At 42.1% G+C, this 12,435-nt stretch overlaps 2 protein-coding genes across 2 annotated transcripts; one reads left to right on the top strand and one right to left on the bottom strand.

Annotated features, from left to right (window-relative positions):
- The first annotated feature begins 396 nt into the window (after positions 1 to 396).
- On the top strand, positions 397 to 2,851 carry mustn1a (musculoskeletal, embryonic nuclear protein 1a). Its single transcript, XM_079510308.1, has 3 exons — positions 397 to 528; positions 688 to 811; positions 2,439 to 2,851. Exons 1-3 carry the CDS (start codon positions 520 to 522, stop codon positions 2,534 to 2,536), a joined length of 231 nt encoding a protein of 76 aa, XP_079366434.1. The 5' UTR covers positions 397 to 519; the 3' UTR covers positions 2,537 to 2,851.
- A 341-nt stretch (positions 2,852 to 3,192) lies between these two features.
- Positions 3,193 to 12,281, bottom strand: ruvbl1 (RuvB-like AAA ATPase 1). Its single transcript, XM_079510305.1, has 11 exons — positions 11,960 to 12,281; positions 10,854 to 10,940; positions 10,595 to 10,727; positions 7,871 to 8,022; positions 7,419 to 7,508; positions 6,243 to 6,392; positions 6,079 to 6,142; positions 5,520 to 5,718; positions 4,768 to 4,870; positions 4,346 to 4,437; positions 3,193 to 3,671 (listed from the first exon to the last, which is right to left on the bottom strand). Exons 1-11 carry the CDS (start codon positions 12,098 to 12,100, stop codon positions 3,512 to 3,514), a joined length of 1,371 nt encoding a protein of 456 aa, XP_079366431.1. The 5' UTR covers positions 12,101 to 12,281; the 3' UTR covers positions 3,193 to 3,511.
- Positions 12,282 to 12,435: the final 154 nt, after the last annotated feature.

Genomic DNA, 12,435 nt, shown 5'->3' with positions numbered 1-12,435 from the left:
TTTGGTGATCTGTAACTGCAGCATTAATGGTATCCCAGTAAGGTTAAAATGTAGAGAACTATATATCAAGGAATGTAAATTCAGAAGTGACCAATACTGTAGGTATAAAGGAACTAAGAAAGAAACCCATACAAAGGGTGGGAGTTGGATGAGTGGACTATATTTAGTGTTCGTCATACTTGAGTTGTCCCCACGGAGTGCAGAGAATGTAATAATTAAAGTGCCAGCTGTACTAAGCAGTGATGATCACGTCATTCCCTAGTGATGGACTGAAGAAACCAGGACCTCATGGAGTGTAAACACAACCAGGGAGGAAGAGGAGGAGTCCCTGTTGAATCATCGGAGTCATTTATTGGCTTCACGAATACATTTGTAGTCCACTGAGAATAACTGCTGTGTGTGTGTGTGTGTATAAATGTGTGTGTTGGGCTGAACTTTAGAGGCAGTAAAAACTGTACAATCAGATCAAGAGAGGACGGATTTCTCAACAGATATCTTCAGCTACACTGTACAAGCACCATGTCTCAGGCAAGTATCAGGCTCTTAAGATCCAGCAGATGTTCCATGTATGTATGAAGCCATTACATTGTTGGAAGGAGCTAAGCTGCTGCAGTGTGCCAGACTCTGTATCTCACAGATTGTGTTTATGGTGTGTTTAACTGATCACTGCTCTCTGATTCTCCTCAGCCAGGCGAGGAAGAGCAACATGAACGCCTTGACATGAGGGAGGACGATCTGAGGGAAGCAAAAGACAAACTGGGGTCGGGAGCACAAGTGAAAAGCAAGACGTTTGAAGTGATGCAGGAATGTGGTGAGTAGTAGAGAGCACTTCACAGACATAATGTGATTGGGGAGAAGGCAGTCTTCCAGGTGAACGTGGGTGTTCAGTCTCTTGCAGTCTGGTTAATGTACAAGTAAAGCTAAACAGCGGTAGTTGTGTGTGTGTGTGTGTGTGTGTGTGTGTGTGTGTGTGTGTGTGTGTGTGTGTGTGTGTGTGTGTGCACACGTGCATGCATGCGTGCGTGTGTGTGTGTGGGAGCGGGAGCGTCTCTCATGATGTAAAAGTTTCCACTCCATATACAGAAAGGCAGAGATGGTTAAGATATGGTCTCACAGTGTGTGACACTGTAGGATGGGGTTGGTGTAATTAAACAGTACATAAGGTTACCTAAGGTTGGCATGATCATTAGTTGACGATTAATCGTACAAACATTGTAATTAACGATTTAACTGTGTTTTTGGCATTGAATGTTGGAACACATACAAATTTAAATTACATTTATGTTTGGCTTTGCACAGGATAGATATGACAAATAACTTGAATATACAAAAAGATTACCTAAATAAAGAATGTACTATGGCTAAAACAGGCCATATTTAATACTTGTATACTTTAAAACATTTTCAAAAAGAGTGGAAAAGCCGATTGACAAGCTCAAACGTTGTGAGCATTCAATCTTCCTATGGAAATGATATTTTGAAATATTTGCAATTCTCTCAAATAATCTCTCAAATCTTTTTTGTCAAATAGTTGCAATCAGGCAATTGTGTGATACATTTGCCAGCTACTGAGTAACACACTTTTTTCCCCTCCCTTTATTTACCCAGGGTAGTAGCTCATTTTCAGCAACGCCCTGCACATAGAAACACACAGACACATTAAAACCTAGGAGCTGACCAGTACAATCACTGTCTTAAGGTGGTTGCACACTGGATGCGTTTTTCGGAAAACCGATGGAGAAACGCTGCTAAAAATCCGAAAAACGCGATTGGTGTGTGGGGACCTTTATACTGTTGTACTATGAGCTGACCAGTACAACCACAGCCTTATACTGTTGTACTGGTAGCTGACAAGTACAACCACAGCCTTATACTGTTGTACTAGGAGCTGACCAGTACAACCACAGCCTTATACTGTTGTACTGGTAGCTGACCAGTACAATTACAATCACAGCCTTATACTGTTGTACTGCGAGCTGACAAGTACAACCAGTCTTATACTGTTGTACTGCGAGCTGACAAGTACAACCACAGCCTTATACTGTTGTACTAGAGCAGTGCAGTGGTGGTTCAGCTCAAGGGCACTTCAGTGGTGCTAGGGGGAGGGGTAAGTGGTGACCCTTCGCTTCACCAACCAGATATTTTCCTGCCGGTCCAGGGAATTGAACCGGGAACCTTCCAGCAACAAGGGCGTTCCTCTAACCTTTTGGTCACTGCTGCCCCAATACAAAAATATATGTGCTTTCAGCATGAAGCCGTTCAAAATAATGTTATTTCTGCTAGCTAAAACAAACCAAAAACACCATTATCAATACTGTACTACTAGTGTATTTATTGTGTTTCTCACCGTGTTCACAGAGAATGTGTACTTATGTCTGTTTCTCACTGTGTTCATAGACAATGTGTACTTATAGGTCTGTTTCTCACTGTGTTCACAGAGAAGGTTGGTAAAACTGCTCCTTCTGTATTCAGTGGCGCGAGGTCAGGAGGAGAGACCGTTTTCAGCAAGCCCTCAGCTCGACCAATCAAGAAGTAGGAGACTTTCTTCTTGTCCACTGCTGTATGTGCTTTCAGCATGAAGCCGTTCGCATCATCAGGATGGAGGATCAGCTGTTTACCAGCTGTGAAAGCTCAGTTTAACAAGAGTGGAATAACATTGAAGCTTCCCTTTTAGGGGCTTCATGTTTGTGAAATGGTTATACCAGCGTTCTTGCACTCAGTGTTCTATATGTGGCTATGGTTTTAGTGTATTCTGTATTTTGCAAGTGATATCACCACTGTTGCTTAATTGCTTTTCCTGTAGTGTTTTTAGGTTTACAGTAGAAAATGCATGAATAAATGGTAAACGATTTGTCATCTACATGGATAATACAAGATTGGAGTGCGATGGCCTGTGGCAAAATGTAACAAACAAAATGAGCTTATGAATTAAATAAAAAAAAAAGGAAATCAGATTCATTGGATTATGTCCTAAGGGTTCATTATGTGTCTTGGTCTAAAGGTGTGATCACATAGGAATTGACGGTATTTTTCTCGTTGCTTTGCTCAATTTGGGATATTTCATTGGAATATCTCATTTGCGTCTTTACATGGGCTTTGTACTGTATGTAATCATGTCGCTCAAAATATATATTTACCTCCTGTGTGAACACACCACGTTACATGTTATAAACATATCCTTGCCTTAATGTAATGTACAAAGAAAAACACTTTTCCGTTTTAATTTTTTATTGAAAAAAAATATTTTAATTAAAACATAAGACGTTTTAATTTATCTGAACAGATCCATAGTAAAGGAGGCACAAGCAGGGCAACTCTAGAAAGAGCTTAACGGGATGCAGATAAAGAAAATTACAAACTGAACATATACTGAGGAAATGAGAAAGCCGACAAGGTATCAACAGGATGAAAACGTACATGAACACGAGATGCTTTGCTCTGTGACAGAGCAAAGATGTGGAGACAACAACAGAAGCAAAAAAAAAAAAGTGGACGACGTTTGTTCAGACACTCATTTCATGAATTTGTGATGCTGGTCTTGGAGGATCTTTGCAGAGGACTTGGCGTCATAGAACAGCTCATTAATTTCTTCCACCTGTTCCCTCTCTACGCCCTCTTTGCCCTGGACACGCCCCAGTAGACTGGCTGGGGTCAGTAGTTGCGCTGCATACCTGGAGAGAAATGGGAAAGAAGAGCCAGCAGCAGAGTTAATTTCGTTGACAATAATGCTCGTCGACTACCTTTTTTCACTGTATTTTTATTTTGGTTTGAATGAAGTTAAAATATTTGATTTGTTACTTTTGGTTTAATTTATTTGTAAGAATAATAATTTACTCCATGAAATATACTTTCATTATTTTCCTAAAACTCATGCATGCTATGAATTGATTATTTATTAAATCATACGTTTAGAATTAGATCTAGATCAATCCGATCCAGAATTGATAAATTGATAATTTGTTTGATAATTGTTGTACAGCTGATGTTGAATACAACAGACTGATTGACTAAGACTAAATATATTGACAATTGTCAACACATATGGCACTCTGAAAATAGCCGATCTACAACCTATTTTCAGCATGCAACCAAGTGTAATATCAACCATTACGACGCCATCAAGGCCTGCAAAATCAACTGCAGATTTAGTTGGTAGATTGGGAAGGTTGCCTGATGAAGGTCTGAGTGACCGAAACATATTTACCAATAAATGTTTTGTAAGTGAAGACTGTGCAGGATTCCCACTTTCTTAGTTTCTTCTGCTATTCAAGTTCATTACTCAGTCCATCTCTGTAGGTGTGTAACAGGACCTTTTTTTCTTCTTCATGAAAAGTAAAAGCATTACCTGAGAGTGGTCTTGGTGCCAATCTCGCCCAAATGAGTTAGTGCTTCTTCGCTGATGTTGATGCTCTCAATCTGAGCACGGATCTTGATGATCTACAACAAATACATTGCTTAGCAACGGGACATCAACAGACACAGGCTGCATGCTCAAACGTGCCACGCCCAGATTTAATTACAATTTTTTTAGCAACAAGAAAACTCAGGCTGCTAGGCTTTGTTAATCACATAAACCCAGATTTTCCAAATTCTTAGGAAATTCTAAAAAAGCCGATCTACAGGCAAAATATAGACACCATTTTAGATTTTTGCGTTGGCTATTCAAAAATAGTAGATGCACGAAGTGACACGCGGTGAGCTTGTACATCTGCTATTTTTTAAACATTTAGAAGGCATTTGTAGATTTGGCCTCAGGTCTTAACTCACCTGCTTCATCTCCTGTGGCGTGTACAGCATGGTACGGATGATCATGACTCTGTCCAGTAGGTCCAGGGGAATACCGTGAGGAGAGCAGGTGTCCTCTGTTCCTCTGGTGAATAAGAGGACAACGGCCACAAACACTGTCATGATTCAGTTCAAGTAACACTCAAGATGGTTTCTAATATGGTCTCCTGACCTGACCTCCCCCCCCCCCCCCCCCCATACACACAAAAAACTGTAATTTTGTAGAATCAGTATGGTAGAGTATGTTAATGCTTAATACAATATAACATATACAATTGGGGTGGTTGGTTGTATTTTGTCTCTCTGCTCTTCTATTGAGATATTTAGATTGTGTCAAAGGTCATGTCTCACCTAGACACAGGATCTGACACAGATTTTGACAGGCAGGCTCTATTACCTCAATGGTAAGAATGTCAGCACTAGCGCAGGAGACCGGGTTCAAATCCGGGGTAGAAGAGGAAAGTAACTTATGACTGTGTGCTATCTTTTTTAACACAAAAAAAATTAAAAAATCTAAATTGACACAGATGCTTTCCCAGTTTTAATGGGTGATTATTTAAGTGTGTCTGAGTTCTATAAACATTGAACCAATGAAAAGTATTAACAAGCTTGCAATCAAACAGGCTTGTGACTTAACTACTTTGGATCCATTGGAACACAGGTTATTCCCCCCCACATTTCTGAAAGGTTTCCACCCGACCGACAGACGATATTCTAAATATTCACACACCAACCTGACAAGACAGTTTCCCCGGTTGGAGGCAAAGACGACAATTGGGGCGATGGTGCTCTCCAGGGCCCGGTGGAGGTAGGTGAAGCATTCAATGTCCAGCATGTGCACCTCGTCCACAAACAGCACACCAGGAACCAGCTCAGCCACACCCTGGTCGATGTAGCGGTTCACCACCTTGTTAATCTCTGCACGCAGCTTGTCTGTGAAAGAGGACAGGAGACTGTGAAGGAAAGTATGGTAGATGTTCTTTTACGTAGGAGGCTAGCCGTCTATAAGTGGCTCTTTCTGTCTGCGTGGGTCTGTCTGTCCGGAGCTAATCTCACAAATCAGACATCTTGTGCAAAGTATCAGTAGGCAAAAGCATTTACTTTATAATCTTATCTCTTATAGATTATATATTTCATGTCTTTTGAAATATGCAACTTTAATTTTATAATAGTCTCGGATAAGGTCTGAAACATTACATAGATATGTCAAACGACCACATGAAGTCAGCGAGCCACATTGGAGGCATGCGGGTCCCATGTAGAACCGAAGATCCACATGATTCAAATTTGTACCTGTGATCTCAGTCTTCTTGGGCTTCATCAGTTGTCCCATCATGGAGAGAATGTCCTGCCCTCCCTGAGATAAAATGATGAAGTTCAATTTAAGAACAGGATGTTAATCTAACTGCAACACTCATTTCAATCAGCTATTAGTGAGTGGCATTGTGGGTATGTACCTGGGGTCTGGCATTGGCAATGTCCAGGTCGTGTAGTGTGACATCTTGGATGATCTCTTTCTTCTTATGGACGTCACCTTTAGGCAGCGGCACATACTCCTCTGCCTCCAGGTCAAACTCTGTGGCAAAGGTGTCACAACGACCTTGTCTCTGCAAAGACACATAGTAACAAGAAGGTTAATACATGGAGAAAAATGGTCTACTTAACAAAAGAATAAAGGTTGTCTTATATTGCTCGGCAGTGAAACAAAAGAGGCTACAGGAGGGAGAGAACAGGTGTATGATTGAACTCAGTGCCAGCTCAATGCAGAAGGGAGTGCAAGAGGCCGAGGATGAAAGAAGATGGCTGTCGACAGCAACAAATGTGGCGTCCGTCCACCCCTCCCATTTGGCCACTGGCTAGAGCCTCCAGGCCCACCTGCACCGATTAAAGTAACCTTCAACACAGCTTGTCAGCACAGGCCACAAGGCTCACTGCTTGAACAGAGGGAAGGGGAGAGATGGGAGAGATATGGCTGAACAGAACCAGCCCTGTGAAGAACGTCAGGAATGAGAGAGGGTCATTCCAGAGTACAGTAGGGAGATGAAACTGAGCTTTCATGGAGGGCTGAGAAAGATGAAAGACTGAAGCGGACAGGCAAGGCCATAAACGCTTCACTTTGGCCTTATCGGTTATTCCACAGATAACTTATCGTGGATTTGTTTTTAAATGTCCAAGAGCGATCTTAATTTGCTTTCCAAACATGAGGTGGTGTGTTATTATGGGCAGCCATAACACACTAGTGTTCATTTACAATTTTGACAGCAAATTCTGATTTAGTTTAAGTCTTTTGAATAACACACCATTTAGTTTTAGTCCGATTTTAATCATCTGAAATAGTTTAGTCTTAGTCTTTTGTTTTAGTCTTAGTCTTGCCCATGTTCATTTTGATTTTTGAATAACATTCTGATTTAGTCTTTTGAATAACACAACTTTTAGTTCTAGTTAGTCATCTGACATTATTTAGTCTAGTCCTAATATCAAAATATTAAATATTTTAGACAAAAACATTTACACTGATACACACAATTTACAATTAAGGCATTTAGCAGACGCTCTTAATCCAGACACACACCTAACGGTCCAGTGCAGGTTGTGAAGCAGCTACTGTATAGGATCCTGTATTGAGTACACACCTTAACAGATCCGCTGTTGGCTTCAATGTAGATGACGTCTCCCACTTCCACGCGTTCTTTCTGCAGACTCTCGTAAATACTGGGATCCAACTAAGACAACAACATGGATAGGGTAATAATAGTAATTAACACTGGGGATTACAAAGGAACAATACATAAAAGAATCTGAATTTGCACTCAGACTTCTACCAAAAAAGGGTCGGTGATGGCCACGGTCTGCATTTCTCAATGAAAGAGTGCACCTCCAACAACTGCATATGTGATAATTATTTTGTATTCACATAACAGTAGCATACAGATTGGTTTAAAAATAATATTTTATTCCGTAAAAGAAGAGTCCTGCATTGCAGCTTCAAGGCCTCAACATGTCGATCCTTAATGAGGAATATATTTTTCCAGACTAATAACCTAGTGTTGCCCAGACAAGAGAAGAAACGTGACTTTGAACTGACCTTGAGTTGTTTGGTACCCTTGCCCGTCTTTAACCCGATGATGACATGGCTGATGGTTTTCCCATAACCTCCCATTGGATTCTCCGTCTCACATGGCGTCAGCTCTGTCACCTCTCCCTCATACACCTCCTTTGTCTCCTTGATACGCAGTCCTAAACGTGACACACACAAACACGGTACAGAATAAGGACACGTTTAGATAGCCTGGCTAATAAGCCAGACCGAATCAGCCATTGGCAAAAAAAGATTGCCTGCCGGCGGATTACGGTCTGGAGAGGCTCAATTGTACGCCCATTTCCTACACCAGAGAACTGGTGTGGCCAATCGGGACAAGGTATGCAACATGGGCGGGCTTTGGTACATTGACGTTCAATGTTTGGGACCTTTGACTGACAGTAGCTCTAACCAATTGCGTCAAAGAGAAAATGTTTGAACCCGCCCCCCGGGAAACAAGATTCATACACAGCATCTCCAGACTCAAATACCACACGACAGATCGGGCTGTTACCCGCGCAAGTTTGTAGACGGAATTTTAGTTTCGAGCGTCCACATTGCGGTTATGTTAATTATGCATGCCGTATACACGAGACCAGTAAACCGCTCCAGATTCCAGAGAAAGCTGTAGTACACATGCCCGGCCTGTAGATGGCCACCCAAAAAAAGATTCCAGAAAAAGCTGTAGTAGGCTATATTATGCACGGCCTGTAAAATGCATGTGAATGCATAATCAACTGTAGCTGATGTTTTTCTTTCTTTTCATTACTCATTACAATTTTAATGATTTTACATAGGCCTACAAATATTATCTATCCAACTACCCTCTTCTGCAAGACGTATAGGCTACAAAGTATATACATAAGCATTAGATTGATAGTTTGCCGATCTTAAAGCTCACAACGAGGGGCGGCATGATGCATTGTGAATTTATGAGTTTGACTTTGGAGATTATATTCGGGGCGCAACACTGCTGAATGTCAGATAATTGCTCGTTAATAGATGGATTCCACCTGCTGCCTGGCAGCACAGTGCTAAACATTTTGCCTAATCTGCAGCTAGTTAACAAGAGAAATTGCACACAGGCTACTATACAGGCCATTTATCAAGGAATATGAACAGTAAACGATGTGTTTATCATACCTGGGGTCTCTCAATGCAAAGCCGTTTTGAAGTTACATAAAGGATGTGCACTGCGCAGGAGAGAGGGATGGACATGACAGCGGTGGCTGTGTGCTGCCTATCTTTATAGCCTATATACTAATCTATTCTACACTACACCATTAGTAACAATAATGTAGAAGATCAATTTTTTTCTTGTTTTTCCAGATTGGTAATCACCATAATTTAGGCTATATCTGTTCTGCGAAAATATCTCACTGCATGGCTGCAGAAAGTGCAGATCGGCTATTTTCGGAGAAGAGATTTATAGACATTATGTGCAAATATAAAATAGCTGTGAGTGATACTGGAGGTGGAAAGCCTGGTGACGTGAGGTTAGTTTGGAGGGGTCGAGGGGACTATGGCGTCACCGTATCAGCAAATAGGCGGCATTCTCTGTACACACGGAGACGACCGTCTCCAAAGTTTGCCACTCTGGGAGGTGGTTTTAAAAAAAAAACGATTAAGTCTCCAAAAACGCGTCTCCGTCTGGCAGAAAGGGCAGCTCGGCTAAATACTTGCCCGGGTAACGCAGAATACGTCCTCATGTGGACACCACCTTAGTCTTTGACATTCATGTATCTCTAATAATGACACATTCTGAGTCTATACCACAGTGCATTTATTCCAGGGAAAAGGACATCGATATGATGATATGTGTGTGAGTGTGCATATAATGTCTGGGCATCATTCTAGGTAACGTGATCATGCTATAATTGGTGTTGCCATGCTCAGTGTGCGAGTAACACAGGTGGCTGGTTCTGTCTGGTGCGGGTCAGAGAGTCACGCTTAAAGGCAGGGTCTGTCTGTCAGGGTGCTCTTATCAGGAGGGTGACGACAACCGCAGAATGTATACCCCCCCCTCCCTGCTCCCCTGACCCCTCCATCTCTCCCTCACCTCTCATAGTTGAATGTTTGTGCTCTGGGGGCGGGGCAACTTGCTGACCACCTCTCAGTCAACCAGAGCTCCATTTCCTTCCCTGTGACAGGTAATGTCAACAGGCAGACAAGCCCCTTCCCCCTCCCTCTCTGGGCCTTCCTTCCCTTGTCAACAGTGCTCACGACACACACACACATCCCCTCATCCCCGTGTCATGATGCCTTTCAGCTAGGCAGGAAGGGTGTGTGGAGTGGGGCACCTTGCTCTTCCTGGCCAAGGACTCTTCAGTGAGGAACTGGCTGAATATATTGCTTTGATTCGGGCCCATCAAACATCAAACTGCACTGAAGTGTGTGTGTGTGTGTGTGAGAGAGAGATTATAGTTCTGAAATATGCATAAGTTTTTGTCTTTTCTTTAGTTTTTCAGTTTGGTGTTTGATTTCAGTGATTTAGTTTAGTGCACAAGTATCATCAGTTTTAGGATTTGACTTTTAGTTTAGATGTATTCTCAACTTTTCATGTATTATAGGGAAAGCCTTGATTTTTAAGTAATCTTTTTTGTTTACTTTTATTTTAGTTTCAGTTAACCTTTTAGTCTTAGTTAAATATAATAACCCTGGTGAGAGTGAAGTCTTACTGAATGAGAGGGACAAACATCTACTTTTATGCATGAAGAAAATGCCACTCACCTATGGCCCTCCTGAAATTCTCCATCAGCACTTCTGTTTTCTTAATCTCTGTTGAGTAGACCTCACTGCCTACCATGGGGCAGAATGGCACCTTGTTGCCCAACTCCTGTGCCATTGCCAAAGCAAGGGCAGTCTGGAGACATGGAGGGCATATCAGGTCAATTAAACCCAACAGAGGTCCTATACTGGAGAACTAAAACAATGACATTAATATTACGAGCATCATCTTTCAACACTGACTATACAGTAGTAACAGTACCTTTCCTGTGCCTGGGGGCCCCGCCAGTAAGACTGCCCTTCCTGCCATCTTCTTTGAGCGGATTAACTCAACAATGATACCACAAGCCTGGAGGAGAAAGAGGTATATATTGTTTTAGTTTCCATCAGACCATTTTGATATTGGCATGACAAGCTGTGTTTCTCATTAAATTATCATAAGAACAGGTCCAGGATAGGAATTGTTGTTCTTTATTTTAAATGTTTGCCATCACTAGCGCTAGACATGGCTTAGGTCTTAGGAGGTAGAGCTGCCGCTTGGGAAACGGGAGGTTCCCAGTTTGATCCCAGGCTCCTGAGTTAGTGTCGAAGTGTCCTTGAGCAAGACACTGAACCAATGAGCAGTTTGGTGCCTTGCATGGTTTCCTCCGCAGTCTTATGTGAATGGCATACACAAATAAATGCACGTTACATTTGTTATGATTTGTACTCTCTCAGGGGTAGGGGCTGCCCTTACGCTAGTGTAGTGGTTAGAGCATATGCCTTTCATGCTGAAGGTTGTAGGTTCGAACCCTGCCTGGGGTCGATGTCAGCAAGGGCAATCACTGTAGTGTCAGTGTGTTCACAGAGACTGTTTGGAGAGCTGTGCTGTGCTTCTGTCTTTGATTTTCGTCCTACAAACATTAAATTCCCATTGACAATAAATGGAGAATTTTACGTCACAGTGTCTGAGCAATCGGCTATTCGGCTTAGTGTCTATTTGTGTACTACACAAACATTAAATTCCTATTGACAATGAATTCAGTATTTTACGTCATAGTGTCTGAGCAAAGCTGCATAGTGTATTTTTGTCCTACACAAACATTAAATTCCCATTGACAATGAATTCAGTATACTTTTCAGTATACTTTACGGAGGGTACCGAGAGGGGCTAATACATTTAATTATTTTGTTTTGGGCAATGTTATTTTTTAATGCGGTCCATGTTAATGCAAAACAGCGACACTATAGTCGATCAGTGGCATGTGCAGCACACATGAACAACTGCGTTTGTGTCCTTCCGCCTCATGCACAGACAGAACAGTTCAGATTGCCCAACTGATCATCATACTGAATATCAACCACATCTTCAACGCTGTTATTTAGTACCTCTCTTGCAGTCTCCTGTCCCACCAGACCCGCTGACGTCTGCTTCGCATTCCCGGCCTCATCCAAGCCGAGTCCCTTCACATGGCTGTGGGATGCGATCCTCTGGGTCTTTGTGGTGCTTTTCACCTCCTCGATCTTCATGCTTGTTTTTACGCGTTGCTATTGTTGTTAAATAAAGACAACGGTGCGATAAATGCTCGATGAAACTTGTTCTAAATGCCCCGCTTCGATCTCTCAATCGTCCGCTCAACCCGGCGCGTAAAGTCAAAACAGAAGAAATGTGTGTTTCCATGCGGGGTTACCATGGAACACTGGAGGAGGAAGTAATACCCGTAGCACCGCCCATTTGTTGGTTACACTCGTAGCCCATTGGACGCTTCGGTTGAGTGTAAACCGTTCATTGGCTAAAACGGCTGTCGGTCGCGACAAACACACGCCTCTTTTTAATATTTACTTCCGGTTGTGTTTCAGTCGCT

Source organism: Electrona antarctica (genome assembly GCF_951216825.1).
Source record: "Electrona antarctica genome assembly, chromosome: 9".
In the NCBI taxonomy this organism is placed as follows: Eukaryota; Metazoa; Chordata; class Actinopteri; order Myctophiformes; family Myctophidae; genus Electrona; species Electrona antarctica.
The sequence above is the reverse complement of the archived record's forward strand: the minus strand, read 5'-3'. Positions and strand labels throughout refer to the sequence as shown.

Excerpts from the sequence above, each read along its gene's own strand:
- mustn1a (XM_079510308.1), top strand. Across the intron at positions 812-2,438 it reads TGAAGTGATGCAGGAATGTG|AGAAGGTTGGTAAAACTGCT; the intron begins GTGAGTAGTAGA and ends CTGTGTTCACAG.
- ruvbl1 (XM_079510305.1), bottom strand. The coding sequence starts at position 12,100 with ATGAAGATCGAGGAGGTGAAAAGCACCACAAAGACCCAGAGGATCGCA. Across the intron at positions 10,728-10,853 it reads GGCCCCCAGGCACAGGAAAG|ACTGCCCTTGCTTTGGCAAT; the intron begins GTACTGTTACTA and ends CCATGTCTCCAG. Across the intron at positions 4,871-5,519 it reads CGGGGAAACTGTCTTGTCAG|AGGAACAGAGGACACCTGCT; the intron begins GTTGGTGTGTGA and ends CTTATTCACCAG.